Genomic DNA, 16,398 nt, shown 5'->3' with positions numbered 1-16,398 from the left:
ACAATAAATAATTTAAGCTAGGCAGGTCTTCATAATCAGTGACAAAATGACATACATTATGACAAGCATATCAATACAATAGAGAAATAAAAATGTATTTTTAAACTACACTTTTTACTTAAAAATTTCTCTATTTTGAATCTAATTGTGTTCAGAATTGAATATTGAATATTTGGTGATTAGATATTTACCATTATATAATATAACAGTATTAAAGAATAACAGATCAGGTGGATATATATCCCTTGAGACGTGTAGGATAGCGATAGATAGTCCTGCATATTACCAACTTGTATTGTTAATTACAAATCAACATTACTTCATATATTTTCGTCGAGATATTTTCAAGTCCCAATGGATTATGCCTTGATCTTCAGATCTCCACTGTTTCTCATATTCATTGTAAAATTGTAATGCTATAGTAAAGGTAGTATCAGAGTGAGTTATTTTTTTTTCTCACTATCTTGCAATAGAAAAACTGTAATATATGTTAGGTATCAGTATTTTTATATTCATTTGAATTATTTGTTGTATACTTGAAAGATATACACTTATCTGAATTTAACTTTCAAATATTAATAGATGTTTTTAAAATTTGGAAATTTGAATAAGTTTGGACTAGATTCAATAAATACATATTCCATTTTTTGAATTGTGTCTCTCTTTAATAGTCTTTTTTTTTAAATGAGGAAAGTCTTCAGGGAGAAGTTCACTTTGACAATCGTTCGGCATTTTCTATTCTTTCTAATGTTTTTTTTTCATGCACAAACTGAATAAAGCAATCAAGTGAAAAACATTGTCATATATATATATATTTTTTAAATATAATAGGGCAAACAAATTTCCATTGCTTTATTATTATTATTTATGATGATGTAATTATTCTAAATGTTTCTGCTTCTTTTTGTTCATTTGCAGATGAAGATAATTTAACAATGACAGCAACTGATGCTAGACTCAAACATCCAGCTGCTAGTGGATTCATCATTCATCAGCCACCATCGCTACCAAATTTGTCCGGTTTCCCAGCACGAGATTCTGGCTGCTATGCTAGCACAGAAAACTTAATCAACAACAATCGAGATCACTCGGGCATCAGAGAAAACAATATATCTATCAACAACAACTCTGGAGGCACTTGGCCTAGACCAGCCAAAAAAGAAATGCCTGCCTCATCTGAAGATCATTCAGATTCAACGACTTCTCCAAAGACTTCAGAGACTTCTAATGATTATGATTATGATTGTTCAAATTTAATTGAAAATAGCACAGACTCTACTCAATCTGATAAGAGTCTACGTGAAAGTGCTAATAAGGACGATACAAATAGTAACTGTAAAACGATTGCGAGAAATCTTAACAGGGAACTTCCCGAGAAGGATGTGCATATGTTTAAAGATATCTCGACTGGGAGATCAGAAAATGGCGTTTATTTTAATAATGATGATGACAGTTCTAACCAAACTAAACCTCCATCAGTATCGGAGCTTCTTCAACTGTATGACTCTGCTGCGAGAACAACGAGAAGTCCAACACCAAGTCCAGCAATCACTCCAGGAACTATACGGAAAAATAATTTGCTTGTACATGGGTTAGGAACAGATAAAGGATCAAATGAATCTACGGCTAGTGCCCATGAATGTGCACTGTCCTATAAAACTTCAATACCCCATTCTGTCAAAAAGGAACATGTTATTAGAAGTACGGCAATACCTCTTGAACCGGACTTTATTGAACCACTTACAGATTCTAATGATTTTGGGCGATCTGGTCCAAATGTTGGGAAGAAAAAGTCTTATAAAGTGAAACTATCTCATTTAAAGTTAGAATCTAAATCACCTTCTAGAATTATGTTATCAGACGATGAAGAACTGAGTCCTTCACCGGCAATACCTATACATCCTGCGAGAAAGCCACGCCCTCAAGGCTCTCCATTAGATGTTCTTTTACGACAGAGACTTGAAGACGATATGGTAGACTTAGCACAAGAACCATATACAGATAGGGTATGTTCCTTGTTCATTACTTCTGATTAATCTAAGAATGGTTACACTTTATATTTAACCATAAATAGTATTAATGTTATTACTTTTTATTACACACCTAATTATATTCTTGCAATTAAATTGGTTAATTATGCATCATGTGTCATTCGGCATTAGCTCTACCTAACATTTAACTGCGCCTAACCCCATTTCTTACCAGTCTACTTCAAGCAATTGTATGTTCCACACCTATGAACAAATCAATACGTCTGTTCAACTATAAGTCAAATTTGTTTTGCCCTATCTTATCAGGTAATATCAAATATGTTTTACCTGTTGTGCATATTTTGTTTTAATTATATCCAGACAGTATCTGTCTATATATTGACTTGACTATAAAAGCATGGCATGTTCTGTACATGTATGCAAATACTAATATGCTCATTATAAAAGGTTGTAACCTCTATACTTAGTGTCTGGAAAATATGTATTTATAAAACTATAAAATAACCATGTAAGGATCCAGGATTTTGAGGGGGGCTTAGACACTGTATTCAAAGCGAATTTAGGTAAATAACACCCCTTTATGGTCAGAAATGGTACTGTTGTAAATCAAATATATGATAAAATGGCACTTTCTTATGGTTATATCCACACTTGACAATTCTGTAGTTTGCTGGAAAACAATAGACTTACCGCAGCCATTCAGCATAACATGCTTATTTGATACTGAAATGAAGCAGTGATTGTCAAATTTCAACATAGCAGTGATCCTTGTGAGACACACTAATCTAACTGATTTTTTTTAATTCAAAAAATGGAAAGTAAAATCTCTAATATTTCCTAATGCTCTAGAATGAAACCAACATGTTTTGTCAGTTTAGTTCAGAAGGGTTTCAAAACTTTTTTTCTGTCCAGTAGTAAAATAAATGTCAAAAATGACATACCAAACACAAGCTGCTTTTACCTTAAATGATAAATTAGAAGAATTTTCGAAACTGGATTTAAGGACTTTACAGAATTAATGCAAGATTTGTAATACATACACTGTGTAAACATTGCTCCAATGTTTGCAGTGTCTTTTAACAGTATGTCTATCTCTCACCTGTTTAGTAAATAGAAAAACAAATGTTGTTTCATTATTTCAAATTGTATTACCAATTTCTTTATATTTATTATATAGAAAATGTTTGTTTTGTCTTATTTATTAGCTTGGTGTCTGTGGTATTCCATCAGCTTTGGTTCAGCGTTACACAGAGGAACTGAAACATCCGTTAATTGAGGTAGCGGAAGGGCTTGAAAGAATTAGAATCACGCATTTGAAAGATGTAGGGAGAATGGGGGTAAGTACACAGTTTGGTTTTCTTGCTTTCTTAAACTTTCTTAGCTGCAAGAAGTTCTTCAATATTTCATTAGGCCTATCCAGCTATCCATCTATCCAAATTCAAAGAGTAACACAATTTACCAATGTTAAACCACTATGTTTAACTCTTAATTTTATCATCCTTATTTAGCCTGATTTTTCTTTTAGTTTATGTTTAATTAATTAATTAAACAAAACAATTAGATACTAGATACACTATGTCCTTACACACAAAAGTTTATCATGAATCAATCTCGTACACAAGGTTTTGAAATGTATAATACTCAATAGGTAAATGCAAATGTCGCTAGAAGCTATTATTATATTTGCCAAAGTCGGCCAATCAAACTATTCAGATTTTGTTAGGCTTAGGGACCTATTTATTAGTACATGTTAGGGTTGATTTACATCACATTGTCTGTTACATCAGGTACAATACATACAATGTGTATTACATAATCAATTTGTTAAGGTAGTACTGTTGAGAACATAGTGAATAAAAGGTAAACATAATTTAGTCATCTTTACATGTAATACCAGAAGGTCCTCTGAATAATTTTATATAAAATAAGACAAAGGTACCCCCAAATAAATTGATTTTCCGATCTATTTGATTATTTTCAAGAATAAACTTATTGACTCATATTTTTTTCATATAATACAGTATGTAAATTATTTTTAAAATGTCACGAAAACATAAAATTGTTTCAATTGACCTGTGTGTGGCTTTTATGTGTAAGAGCATTTTGCATTAAGTGTTTATACCCAGATTTTTTAACAAAACACCACTGGTAACAATCTGGTGTGTGCAAAACTTCCAGATTTCTTTTAGATGATGTGAAATACATCAACAAGACGAATATACAAAGTGTTCATTTGACATATGATAATGTCAATGAAAATAAGAAAAATGGTTTGAAAATTATTTTTCCCTTTAAAACCTTTTTAGTGAAACATTTATGTTTACAAAGCACAACATGTTGTCGTATCCAATTGGTGAGACTTCATGGTCTTTATTTTATTCAAATTTATCTAATTTATTCATAAAATGGGTACATAGATTGCTTCCAGTTATTATTATAAATTAATATTGATGAATTGTTCATGTAAGATTCATGTATTATACAATAATCCTTATAAATATCCATATGATGTAGTTTATAATATTATTCAATTGCTATTTCATATCAATTGATATTCATTGATAAATCTAGTTTGAATTTGAATTCAGAAATATAATTTTAGTCTCTTATTTCATATAAGACAGATTTGTTTCCATTTTTTTTACAGATATTATTTTTCTGCAACCCTATGTGGAGAGGTTTTAAATGTAATTGTCACCAAAACCAAAAAATAAAGACGAATAAAAGCACACTTGGCCATGTTGTGAGTTGCCAAAAAATATTTTAAAAAAAATAAAAATAAACAGTTAATTTAATTTTAATTTAATAAAAAAATTCATTGACTTCCAGAAAATGAGCTTCCACCCAACTTTTTTTTTTTTTAATCACAGTTTTATCAGCTACATATTTTGTTTATTTTTTATTTTTTTGTCAAAATAAATATTAAATTATTATGTGACATAAAGTGGCCTACTCATATTTTTTTTTTGCCGCAAATATTTAGGGGGACAATAAATTAATTTAAACATATGAGGCTCCATCAAAAAATACATAAACATAACTGAGCTTTAAAAATGTTTTAATAAAAAATAGATAGCTGAAAAATAATTAAATTAAGTAAGTATATAAACTAACCCTAATAACCTAATTTATTTGATTTCAGTCTGCCTTGATCAATAATACTGTAGCCAGTGCGTGTCATTCACCTAGCAATATAAATAAAGTCTTTGCCATGGGACTTTTACATAAATTTGTACTGATCTTAATATAGACCTGAAGATATTCTGACAGTTATAATTTAATAATTATTGTCAATCAAAAAATAATAAATAAAAACTGTCTATCATCAAACTATCTGACACAATCTGTAACTTAGAATGTGGGTGTGTTGTTGCCTTTATAGAGTGAATTTTGTTTTACTTTCAACATTATACTAATTCATATTGAGTGCTAGACAATAAGCAAAAAGTTTGACAGACTGGCTGAAAGTGACTGTAAATTTCTATAGAATTGGAATTATTACATTGAAACTATAAACTAATTTTTCCATAATTTATGCCTTAATATACAGTCTATATAAGTCTATAAATACAGAACTTTTTTTGTAATGAAATTCACCAAAATTGACTGTCATTTATATAAATTTTGATACATTTTTCTTTTTAAAAAAAGTATATAAATAATAGTCGAATAGTCAATATTACACAGAAAAATATTATTTTTATTAGGAATAGTTACACGGTTAGCATTTGTAATTCATTGAAAATCGGTATAATTCTTAATCTAATAACATTATGAAAAAATCCTGTAACACCAATTTTTTTTAAAATTGGGGTTATTTCACAATGCTTGTTCTAGTTCACCGCTTACGAAAAACGTTATCAATGCTGTTGCCAAGGGCTATACAAATAAAATTGTAATGTTCTAATAATTTAAATTTTAAAAATACTAATAAATTAAGAATTCATATGTGTGATTAAACGATTTTGGCCATATTGGATTTCAAACATTAACAAAGCAATACAATAAAATGGTATGTTCCAGCACATTCTTGTCTGGAGCCAAATGCACATCATCAAATATTGAAAAGATTAAATCCTCACATTAAACATTCACATTTCACACATTTCAATATTCAATTAAATATGTTAAGCTTTCTTGTCAAACCCAGTTGACCAGTTCATTAATGTATCTTCCAAATGTTCTGTTAACATATGGTTTGGCTTTTTTTTTCAAAGTTAAAATTGACTCTTGCTATACATTGCTACTACTCTCAAGAATTGACAAAAGTACTCTTTGTTCCCTTTCCTCCTTTAATTTGAAGGTTTTCTTCTGTTTATTTTTCTTCTTTTCTTTTTCTGTATTTACATATAACATACATTGTTACAATATGTATAATTATCCTTAAAAAAACATTAAAGCATTCTTTCTAGATTCAAATTAAAAAATAATTTAAAAAAATAAAAACCCTCAGCGGGACTTGAACCAGCGATCTCAACTGTGAGAGGCTGGATACATAACCATTACACCAAACTCTCATCCACAACTTTGTAGTGTGCAGTTAGCCTTTTTACACTTAGAACTATCAAGCAGTTGATTGATATTCTTCTATATTTAGATCATCTTCTGCATGACATCCAGAAAACGATGATAACTTTTGACCAGTTTTACCCCAATTTCACACAATTTAATTCATATCTATATCAGAAAATTTAGAACATGTAATAATTTTGATTAACCCCATTCCTATGGGAATCAGTTTGTAAATACATGATATATATTCCAGGAATAAACCAATTAATAGTAAACTCAAGGCAATCTATTTGATAACTTCTGCTTCAAGAGTCACCTACCTGCTTAATTATAGCTTGTTATGTAAATATTGACTTTCACCCACTGTAGGCCTATCAATTACAAAAAGATCACTGGAAATAGGTTGCTTTATTTGGCTGATGATTAATAACAGGTTTTGATACTAGCATATTAATTGTGATGCTAAAATAATTCCAATTGCCTAATTTAGGCTTGATTTCAGTGTAGCTACGATTTCAGTGTTTCCAGAAGTTCATCTTTAGGACTTATATACTATGTCAAGAGACTGCTTTACATTCAATAAAACTGCTTATACTACATCGATACATTATTATTGAAACTTTATTTTGACACATATTTTTAATTGTTTCACATACTAAAGTGTTGCTCTACGAGGTTGTGAGAACATTTATTGCTAATGTTGAAAAAACAGATAAGCAATGGTTGAAATGTGAATGTATTTATTCTGGTCCTCAAACTGGAAACTGAGGAAATTTGGATTAGGCCTTTTACGGACCCATGGCAGCCAGCTGTGCAGCACCTACCTGATCAGCACATCGGGAGACAATCCCCTACTCTTTCAAAAAAGTTCTTGTACACAGGACCAACGGCTTTACATCCCATCCGAAGGACGAGGAAATGAGAATAAAGCATCTTGCCAAAGGATGCAATCAGTATGATACCAGAGCCTTAGCCAGCATGAGGCAGACAAGGTGCTCGCCTCGTCTGAAGTTTTTAATTTTCACTACCCACTCCCATTTCCCAGCACAGATTGTCATATTTTATATTAAAATTTATATTTAAAGCATCTTTGCCTCGTCTGTTTTTAACCTATCACTCAGAATTGGTTTCAGATACTATAGGCTCGAATCCATGCCTATCACATGTTTGTCCGATATTATCATTACACCATCACTCTCCGGTATATACAGCACCCGACGCGATTCACAGAGATACTTTAGACTAGAAATCATATGATAGAATACTATTATTGTTGAAACTAGGCTGTACTTTTGACAACCAGTTCAACATAATCATGTACAGTTGTGCATAGTGGTGACATTATCACTGGGTTGAGATAAATCGTGTCATACTGTAAAATGCAATACATATTCTTATATAAATATATTGGTTTCCATAAGTTGCAAATGATATGTAACCGATATATGCGAAGCTACTTTTTTGTATCGTGTTTTAATTTGAGTTTTGTTTTGAAGATCATTATATGGAATGTTGTTCACTTTAATTTAAAGTTTAATCTTCTTTCTGCGACACATCAAACCACATCAAATTAAAGATCCCAATTTCTGAGCGCCAGACAAAGTGCAGACAGAAACAATACCATATACTTCTACTCACGATAAATGAACAGATCTTGATTTGCACTTTCAGAAACAATGAACAGCGATACTCAATCAAACAGACAGTGATTTTTGAAAGAATTAGTTACAACTGAGTCAGTTTATTTGTTATCCCAATATTAGATATATCATTATTATTTATGAGCATTATTTAATTTGATGATATCAGTACTTAAAACGCAACTGTCTATTTCTGATTTGACAAACATGTATTTATTTATTAATACCAATCATCTATGGAAATTTCATTCAAGATTGTATTAAGTACATTTATAGAGATGTAAAATGTATAGCTGTTTGGTATATTGTTCTTCTTTATCTCAATTTAATTTTGTTTTTTTTTATTACTCTATTCTCAATGCAGAACAAATAATGATAGGCGTGGTAATATTTTTTATTAAAAAATTTAACCTACTCGTTTAAATATTTGTTCTTCTTTATCTTAATTTAATTTAACAATTTGGTTTTTTTTGTGTTCATAATTTTATTCTCAATGGAGAGCAAATAATAGATAGACTTTTTATTGAGTAATTTAACCTACTCTTTGAAATCTTAATCAAAATTGGACTGTAAAACCTCAATTAAAAGCTTCGGTCTTCTTCTGTATTGTTCCTAAAAAATAATGATGTATTAATCAAACTTTGAATTGGTCGTTTTATAGGTTTAGTAAAGCCATACACTGTTTCTAATTGAGATTTTATGGTACATAATTATGAATACTAGTAATTAATTGCTGTATCAATTTTATTTATAAATATATTTTATAACCACTGTTCATTTGTGAACGTACGTGTATATTCACCCGACATTACATAGTGCATTAAGATATTATGAAACTGAGTTTAGTGTAAGGCTATGTTAACGCACTATAGTAATGCCGGACAAATAACCACGTTTAAAATATGCATATTACATGTTGAGTAGTCACTTGTATTTAATGAATAAAATATTTATTAATCGAATGTCTCATACATTATTCTGAATTTCATCTCAGTGAATATATTAATTAAAGTGATGATATTGTTGTTGCATGAACTAAGATTTTCAACATTTGTATAAAGTTTGTTATGTAGGTACTGGTAGTTATTTTGGTATTGTGGCACTGTAGTTTGATGGTTAACATTGCTTACCAATTCCAGGGTCATGTGTTCAAATCAAGATGTTGTTAAAATATTATATTTTACATGGTTTTAGCACTAACGTCATTTACATAATATTGTTTGTTTGTTTCATTCTCATCTTTTATTTTTACAACAATAACCATATACATATTATATATTTGAGAATCTTTCTTGAACAAGCCAATAATATTTAAACTGAAGTAAAAGTGTGATTTTAGTTTGTTTTAATGTACAATGAGGCACTCACAGCAATAAACAGTGTGTATGGTTACCAAAAAAAATAGGGGGGGGGGGGAGGTTAAAAATGTAGAATGATTTTGAAATGTTCCCTAAGATGGTGAAAGTAACCTTTTTTTTTGCTGTTCTTTTTACAAAGAATTTATTTGATACTATCGACCAGAAAATGTATCACATATATACAGAATAATAATATAATCGCAAAAATGACAAATGTTATAACTCTGCTTTACTTCATAATCACTCAATGAAATAAATACCTGATTTTTAGATATATTTGAATTGATTGCCCTTTTAATGCGGACCCTTTGAAGTTATAAATACAAGTTGTTCATTGTTTTTTAAATATGTTACAACAGTAAGTGTCATATTGATGTAAAACTAAAAGGACAATGACATTTACCAGTTGTTAAAGTGTTTCTGACAAAATATTAAATCTTAATGATGGCATGCTTTTTCATATAATAATCCATATTTTTTAAATATTTTTTTATGCATTGCTTTTAACATATTTTGCTAAAACTAAAGGAATAAAATACAGCAAATATGATCTCCACTTGAAAAACTGTATACGCTACTATTGATAGTTTTTTACAACATTGTCCATAAAATGCATTCTTAATTAATTGTTACCATAACTATATAGCAATAGTATGCTATTATAAAACTGTTTTTTTACAGTCAAGGTTATAATAATTTTATTCATTCTTTTCACCCTCCAGGATAAAGTATACCATCTTCTTTTCAGTGACAAATAATTAACAGTTCCTTAATCTATTTAAAAACAAACTCCACCTTAAATTAATCTATAGTATACAGTAACCATTTTTGTTTAAGAAGAACAAACAATAATCACGAAATGTTTATTAAACTAAAGGTTCTTTTTTTATTCTTCTAGATATTTTGTGAAAACTTGGCGATTGATGCTAAGGTAGTAATTAAATCGGGAAGTGGTTTGACTGTACCTGAATGGTTGATCTCATTAGGTCTACCCATGTATACAAGACCATTCATGGACCATGGCTGGGATGAGCTTCATATTGTAATCAACATGGACGTAGATGACTTGAAGACGTGCGGCGTCAACGACCCTAGACATATACGAAGACTGAAATCTGCGTTAGAGCAGATGAGAGTTCAAGAATCAAGAAACTATTAGGATTTTATTTTTAAACAGGTGCTTTCTGTGTGTGGTTGACGTGATATTTAGTAAAACAAATTCTGGATAAACACAAACTGAGTGATATAGTAACTTATCATTTGAATGTTTTTTAAGAAAACCATATTTTATTTTAATCAGAGTTTTATAATTTGTATTGTAACTTATTTGTTTATATGCTTTACATGATAGCTGTATAATTCTTATTTGTAAATATTGAAATTTTCAAACAAAATGGAAACATCTCCATTATTTTAAACTAATACTTTTTGAACAGTCTATCTGTGATGTATATGTTATATAGAAAAATTTGTTAAGTGACTTCAGTCAATCTATGTGCCAACATTACAATGACCAATGTGTTTTACCCTAATGTTCTATATGATAAAGTTCACATCATATTTTATTCCAACTATTGGTGAAGAATTTTTCCTTTATCTTTATCATTTTTTTTTTTAGTTTTTAAACTTGATTCACCAACAAGTTTTAAATTTATAAGACATGTGCGTAAATTTAAATTTATTTCTGAACTGAATGTGTCAATATTAATATCCAATACAAAGATTTTAATGAAAGTAACAATAATAACTGATTTTAAATTTTTTTTTTAAAACACTGAATTATTTATTTTGATATTTTACATACAAATTATAATTGTCACTTGAATCAACTTTGTTAAGTCATCTTTAATAATTTTAAAAGTAATCACATTCACTGGATTGTTTTAAATATTAAAAACTGTATCGATAGACAATACGATTTAAACAAAACTATAGTGCTCTGTTTTTCGATGGTAACTATACACTACCTTGTTTAATGCCTTTGCTTATTTCGGGAACCCAGATTTTAAAATCTTGCTGAAACTTGGTGCCAAACATCGATAGACAAGAAGATTTTTTTTAAACTACAAGATGCCTCTGTTTGTTTTTTTCTATTTTAAGTATACCTTCATTTAATGCCTGTTTTCATATCTGTATCTGTACCTAAATCTTTCTGAAACTCGGTGCCAAACATTTTTGTTAAAGTCGTGTTTGTTCCAAATAATATATTTTATATACAAAAAAACATTTTATTGTTAAAGTTTTGCTTGCTAATTATTAATAATTTGACTAAAAAGATCCCTTTTCAATTAAAATTATTTCAATTTGAGTGATTGATAATGTACCAAAACGACAACAATATTTTGTTTAACCATAACTTGAGTATTGTACGTATTAAAGATTACTCATAATAGTAGCCTATCAAACATCGGCAAAAAGATTTTAAATTGCGAAATATTTATTTTGCTTTGAAGTTATAGGTTGTTTCCATTCCATTTAATTATTTAATTTAATTTCAACATTCACAAACTGAACTTTTGAAAGTCATTCCATCAATTATTGAAACTGGTTTTCAATTGTTAATTCACAAGAGTGTTAACCAACGGATGTGATATATTTGTTTACATTTTAACTTTTAAAAATAATTTAAAAATTCATTTTGAATTTTTTAAATAAGCCTTTCATATCTAATAGACACGAGTGTTAAAAATATATATACATTTTTACTTTATGTTTTAAAATGAAATTTCCTTTGAATTATTGAAATCCGTTTTCTGTTTAACTCTCATTCATGTTTTTAAAAAAAAGTCAACATTTGTGCTAACAAAACAATGTCATAATATATTCGTTAGGCCAAACGAAATCATATTTTTTAAACATTGCCAACAGACAGTTTAGACTTTTACGTAATGTTTTTATGTTACAAAATTAATTAAAAAGTTATTTTGTGTTGTGCTTTACCAACTGCGACTATTTGTGATATTTCACAGTTCACTAATAAAATAACCTTTCATAAAATAATGAATAATAAATACTATGTAATTCAGCCAAGTGTCGACTTACTGTAAGAAAGGTCATTGGTTCGGTTCTCCTAGATGTCCTTTTTTCCTATTATTTAAGCTGTTGTGTGGTGTAAACTCATTTTTTTGTTAAAATACCAAAGTAGTTTTTTCATTAAGCCTGTTTTCAACTACGAAAAAAATATTCGCGCGAATCTATACGGCGAAAAAAAATGTGCTATCCTGTATTATTTTCAACTATAGATGCGATTTTTCATTTTGATCGCGTGTCTGCTGCTATTCGATTCGCATGAGTGCTCCCGAACGCGTGACAAATCAATTCATGATCTCTGGTCAGTTGCGCAATTTTCGCGCTTCGCAAAAAAAAGCTATTTGAACTTTGAGCCTTAAGCCTGATTTTCACTAGGCGAATTTATTGGCACGAATCCAATGAAAAATAATCGTTTCCACTACAAGAGCGATAGCTGCGATTTTCATTTTCATCGTATGTCTGCTGAGTTTTTTGATTCACATAAGTGCTCTTGTGAACGACGTCATAACTTATTTACTGAGCTCTGATTGGTTGCGAAATGTTTCGCTTCGCAAAAAGTAGAAACAAACTAACAAACTACCCATTTTGCTGAAACGAAAAACTCAAATAACTAGAATTCGTCGCAGGAAGGGATTTGGAAATGGAAGATTATGTTAATTTTGTCGGTCAATTATTCTTCTGGCGACAAGTACTGTAAAAAACACATCGGTTTAGGCATTACCTAGTTCATTAGTGTTTAATCATGCATAACGGATTGTAACTAGCGCCATCACAGGAATACGCAAAATAATGCTGACGCTTTTGATTAGCGCGAATAAATTCGCCTAGTGGATAAAAAGGCTTCAGGGAAGCACTAGTTGTGTCACAATACATTTGCCACAGTTACATATTGTAAAGCCTTATTCTTTTAAGTAGTAATGTGTCCCTGTGAATATGTATCATACTTCAGTGAATACATCGGATTTAATTTACAATTCGAGAAAAAGAATTAAAAACATAACTTAAGCTACAAATTAATGTATTCAATAACAATGGTATTCTTGAGGTTTTTCCACTCTCAGACTAGATTTTTCAGTTTCATTTAATGCTGTAGTTGTGTTTTTAAACTCATCATTGCCTCCTGTTCAAAGGCACGTGTTTTGGTTTTAAAATTTGAATTTAATTTTTAGAAACAAATATCTAACACTTTTTAAAAATAAAACTTCTTTACGATTTTAGTACATGCAATAGATTTAATCTTGATATTGTAAAATAGTTTGAACCATATCACATTAAACTTCTGTAGTTCACACAATTGTTAAACTATGTCTACACTTACACTTCATGTGACAACAAAATGTGATGTGCCCATAATGGACACGATGATGTTATATCACTACTGTATTTGGGCACATCACACTTTTTTTGTCAAACTAGTTTGATAGTGTAAACAGAGCTTTAGGCCTACTGTTGTTTTATCTACTGAAATGAAAGAAAAGAACATTTGTGTAGTGACGTCTATGCCGTTGGTTAATACAGTAGGGTATCGGTTGCAATGATCGTGATAACAATTTAAATCCGCAACTATGGTGTATGTGTAACAGTTCCTTTAAGTTGGTGCGATACTGTAAGGTAATCAAAATTACATGCACATGCTTCCTATAGTGTTATTTGACATTTTAGCAAATCAAATTAACTTAATATCTGGTAACAGAATCGCATTTAAAAGGTTTTTAGAACAAATTGATGGTTTAAATTTCATAGCCGCGAACTCAATCAATCATATAACGCACTGTGTACTTTTATAGAAATATCAAAATGAATTGAGAAGTGGAAACTATTAGAATATGTTTCCGTATCAGATACTATTATGACGAATTGAATTAATTCATTTCAGAGAGGTAAGCCTACTGTATTTCTATTCAAATTAAAGTTTTAAATTTATTTTTTAATTAAAAATAAAACGGAAATAGACCTACAATAATGTTCAATGTTACATCGGATATTGAATCGCTAATGTATAGGTTGACACAAGTGTTTATCATTTTAAAAAACGAATTTGAATTAAAAACATTGTCATATCTGACCTTTAAATCATAAAGAAATGTATTTCTATTCAAGGTAAAGTTTTAAAACATAAAACATAAAAGTTTTTTTGAAACGCTAATATTTTCACAAAAGAAATTTAAATCATAATTATGTTCAGAACTTGCCCTTAAAGCATAATGCAATATTAAATCGAAATATATGAGACGCTGTAAATTCACTTTAACCTATCGTTAAATAATTTATCGACCTTGTATAACTATTACGGATGAGTTTTGAATTGATAGACTCGTTTAAAATGAATATCCATCAGTAAATCGAATTTTATTATTCCTTCTTACAAAGCCGTAATATTAGTTAATGTAAGGGAAAAGAAAACTGAGAATAATGTGGACCGATGTCACACCCGCCGAACCATGTTAATGAATGCATTCGGTAAAAATCAGAAGAGTGATCCATCAATAGGAATAACATTCAGTAGTAGCGTCTATTCAACATTCAAAATTGAAAATTGCTTACAAAATTATGGGCTGCAAAATCCAAGAAATAATGCGAGTAAACGTTATACTCTTCAGAGTTAGCCTAGATCCATGTTGCTAATATGACATACTGTAATCATATCTTTTCCCAATTGTTTTCCATACATAAAAAAAGACAGAAAGAAACAAAGTTGGCAACAATACACCAACACATAAGGAAAAAAAAGAAAAAAAGCACCACATGCCACCAGCCACATTTTAAAAAGATTGTTGTAATGCGTTAACCGATTCCGTAGTTTGCAAGAGTACAAATAAAATGTTTGGATAATAATTAATAAATAATGGAATTTGTAAAATTTGACAAAGTGATATCACCAAAGCTAATAATTGAATTGTTTAATTTAAGAACTGTTACTTCAAGCACAATATATAGATGTATTTCTACAAAATGTATTAACATCCATTCAAATGAATGTGGCCAAAATGTTTCCAAAACTGTTTCCAATTTCCGATGGTCGGCCATGTTCAACATTTGTTAGCAGACTATGATTACAAAGTGGCTTCACTGTCTATAGGACTAGTTACAAGCTATATGGTTACAAGCGTCTTTTAGGCTCATAGCTACACATTATTTCAAGGTCTATGATTAGAAATTACAATACAAATACAAATGTTGCCAAATATTTTTAGTCGCGTGGACGCGACTCTATAGTTCACTATGTCTGTCTGTCGGTCCGGTATCACTATGCGTTTTATCGCTTTTCTGTACTTTTTGAACTGTTTTGATGTACAGAAAAGTTTTAAAGTACATTACTTTTTGAAAGTTCATTTTTTTCTGAGAGCACGCGAATTATGGCTGTTGGCCTTGTTCATATTTATGTTCTGCAATTACAAATATTACCTACATCCGTGGTTACAATATGTTTCCCTACACAATAAGCCTACTTACAAATGTTGCGAAGATCTATGGTAACACATTTCGTTTAGATCCATCGTTACATGATTACAGAATGTTGATCACTTACTTATGTAGACCATGTTTTCCACTTTTGTACAGTAGTTAAAATGTTACCAACAAATGTGTTTCAATATCAGTAGTACAAATGTTGCCAAGACATGTGGTTACAGATATCGATATGAATCATCTTTCGTCATCTTCTGATCATATATTAACATTATTGTTGTCAAGATAAATGGTTCCAAATGTTGCCAAACCTTTAAAAATGTTTCCAAATAGGTCAAAGGTCACAGAGACATAATGTTGTCACGATCTGTTGCTACAATTATTTTCCAAATAACAGATACAATATTGCCAACAATCTACAATGTTGTCTACATTTTGCATAGATATAATATGGCTACA

At 29.9% G+C, this 16,398-nt stretch overlaps 1 protein-coding gene across 2 annotated transcripts in view; it reads left to right on the top strand.

The window, feature by feature from the left end:
* Positions 1–12,597, top strand: part of LOC144847796 (SAM and SH3 domain-containing protein 1-like) — a 72,041-nt gene extending 59,444 nt beyond the window's left edge. For both annotated transcript variants that reach the window (XM_078704315.1, XM_078704316.1), the window contains exons 16-18: positions 919–2,006; positions 3,197–3,328; positions 10,400–12,597. In XM_078704315.1, the coding sequence (XP_078560441.1) occupies positions 919–2,006; positions 3,197–3,328; positions 10,400–10,660 (1,481 nt within the window). In that variant the 3' untranslated portion in view covers positions 10,661–12,597. The remainder of the gene's footprint in view (positions 1–918; positions 2,007–3,196; positions 3,329–10,399) is intronic.
* The last annotated feature ends 3,801 nt before the right edge of the window (positions 12,598–16,398 follow it).

This window comes from Antedon bifida, chromosome 7 (genome assembly GCF_963402885.1).
Source record: "Antedon bifida chromosome 7, ecAntBifi1.1, whole genome shotgun sequence".
Classification (NCBI taxonomy): Eukaryota; Metazoa; Echinodermata; class Crinoidea; order Comatulida; family Antedonidae; genus Antedon; species Antedon bifida.
Note: the sequence above shows the minus strand (reverse complement) of the source record. Positions and strands in the feature narration are given on the sequence as shown.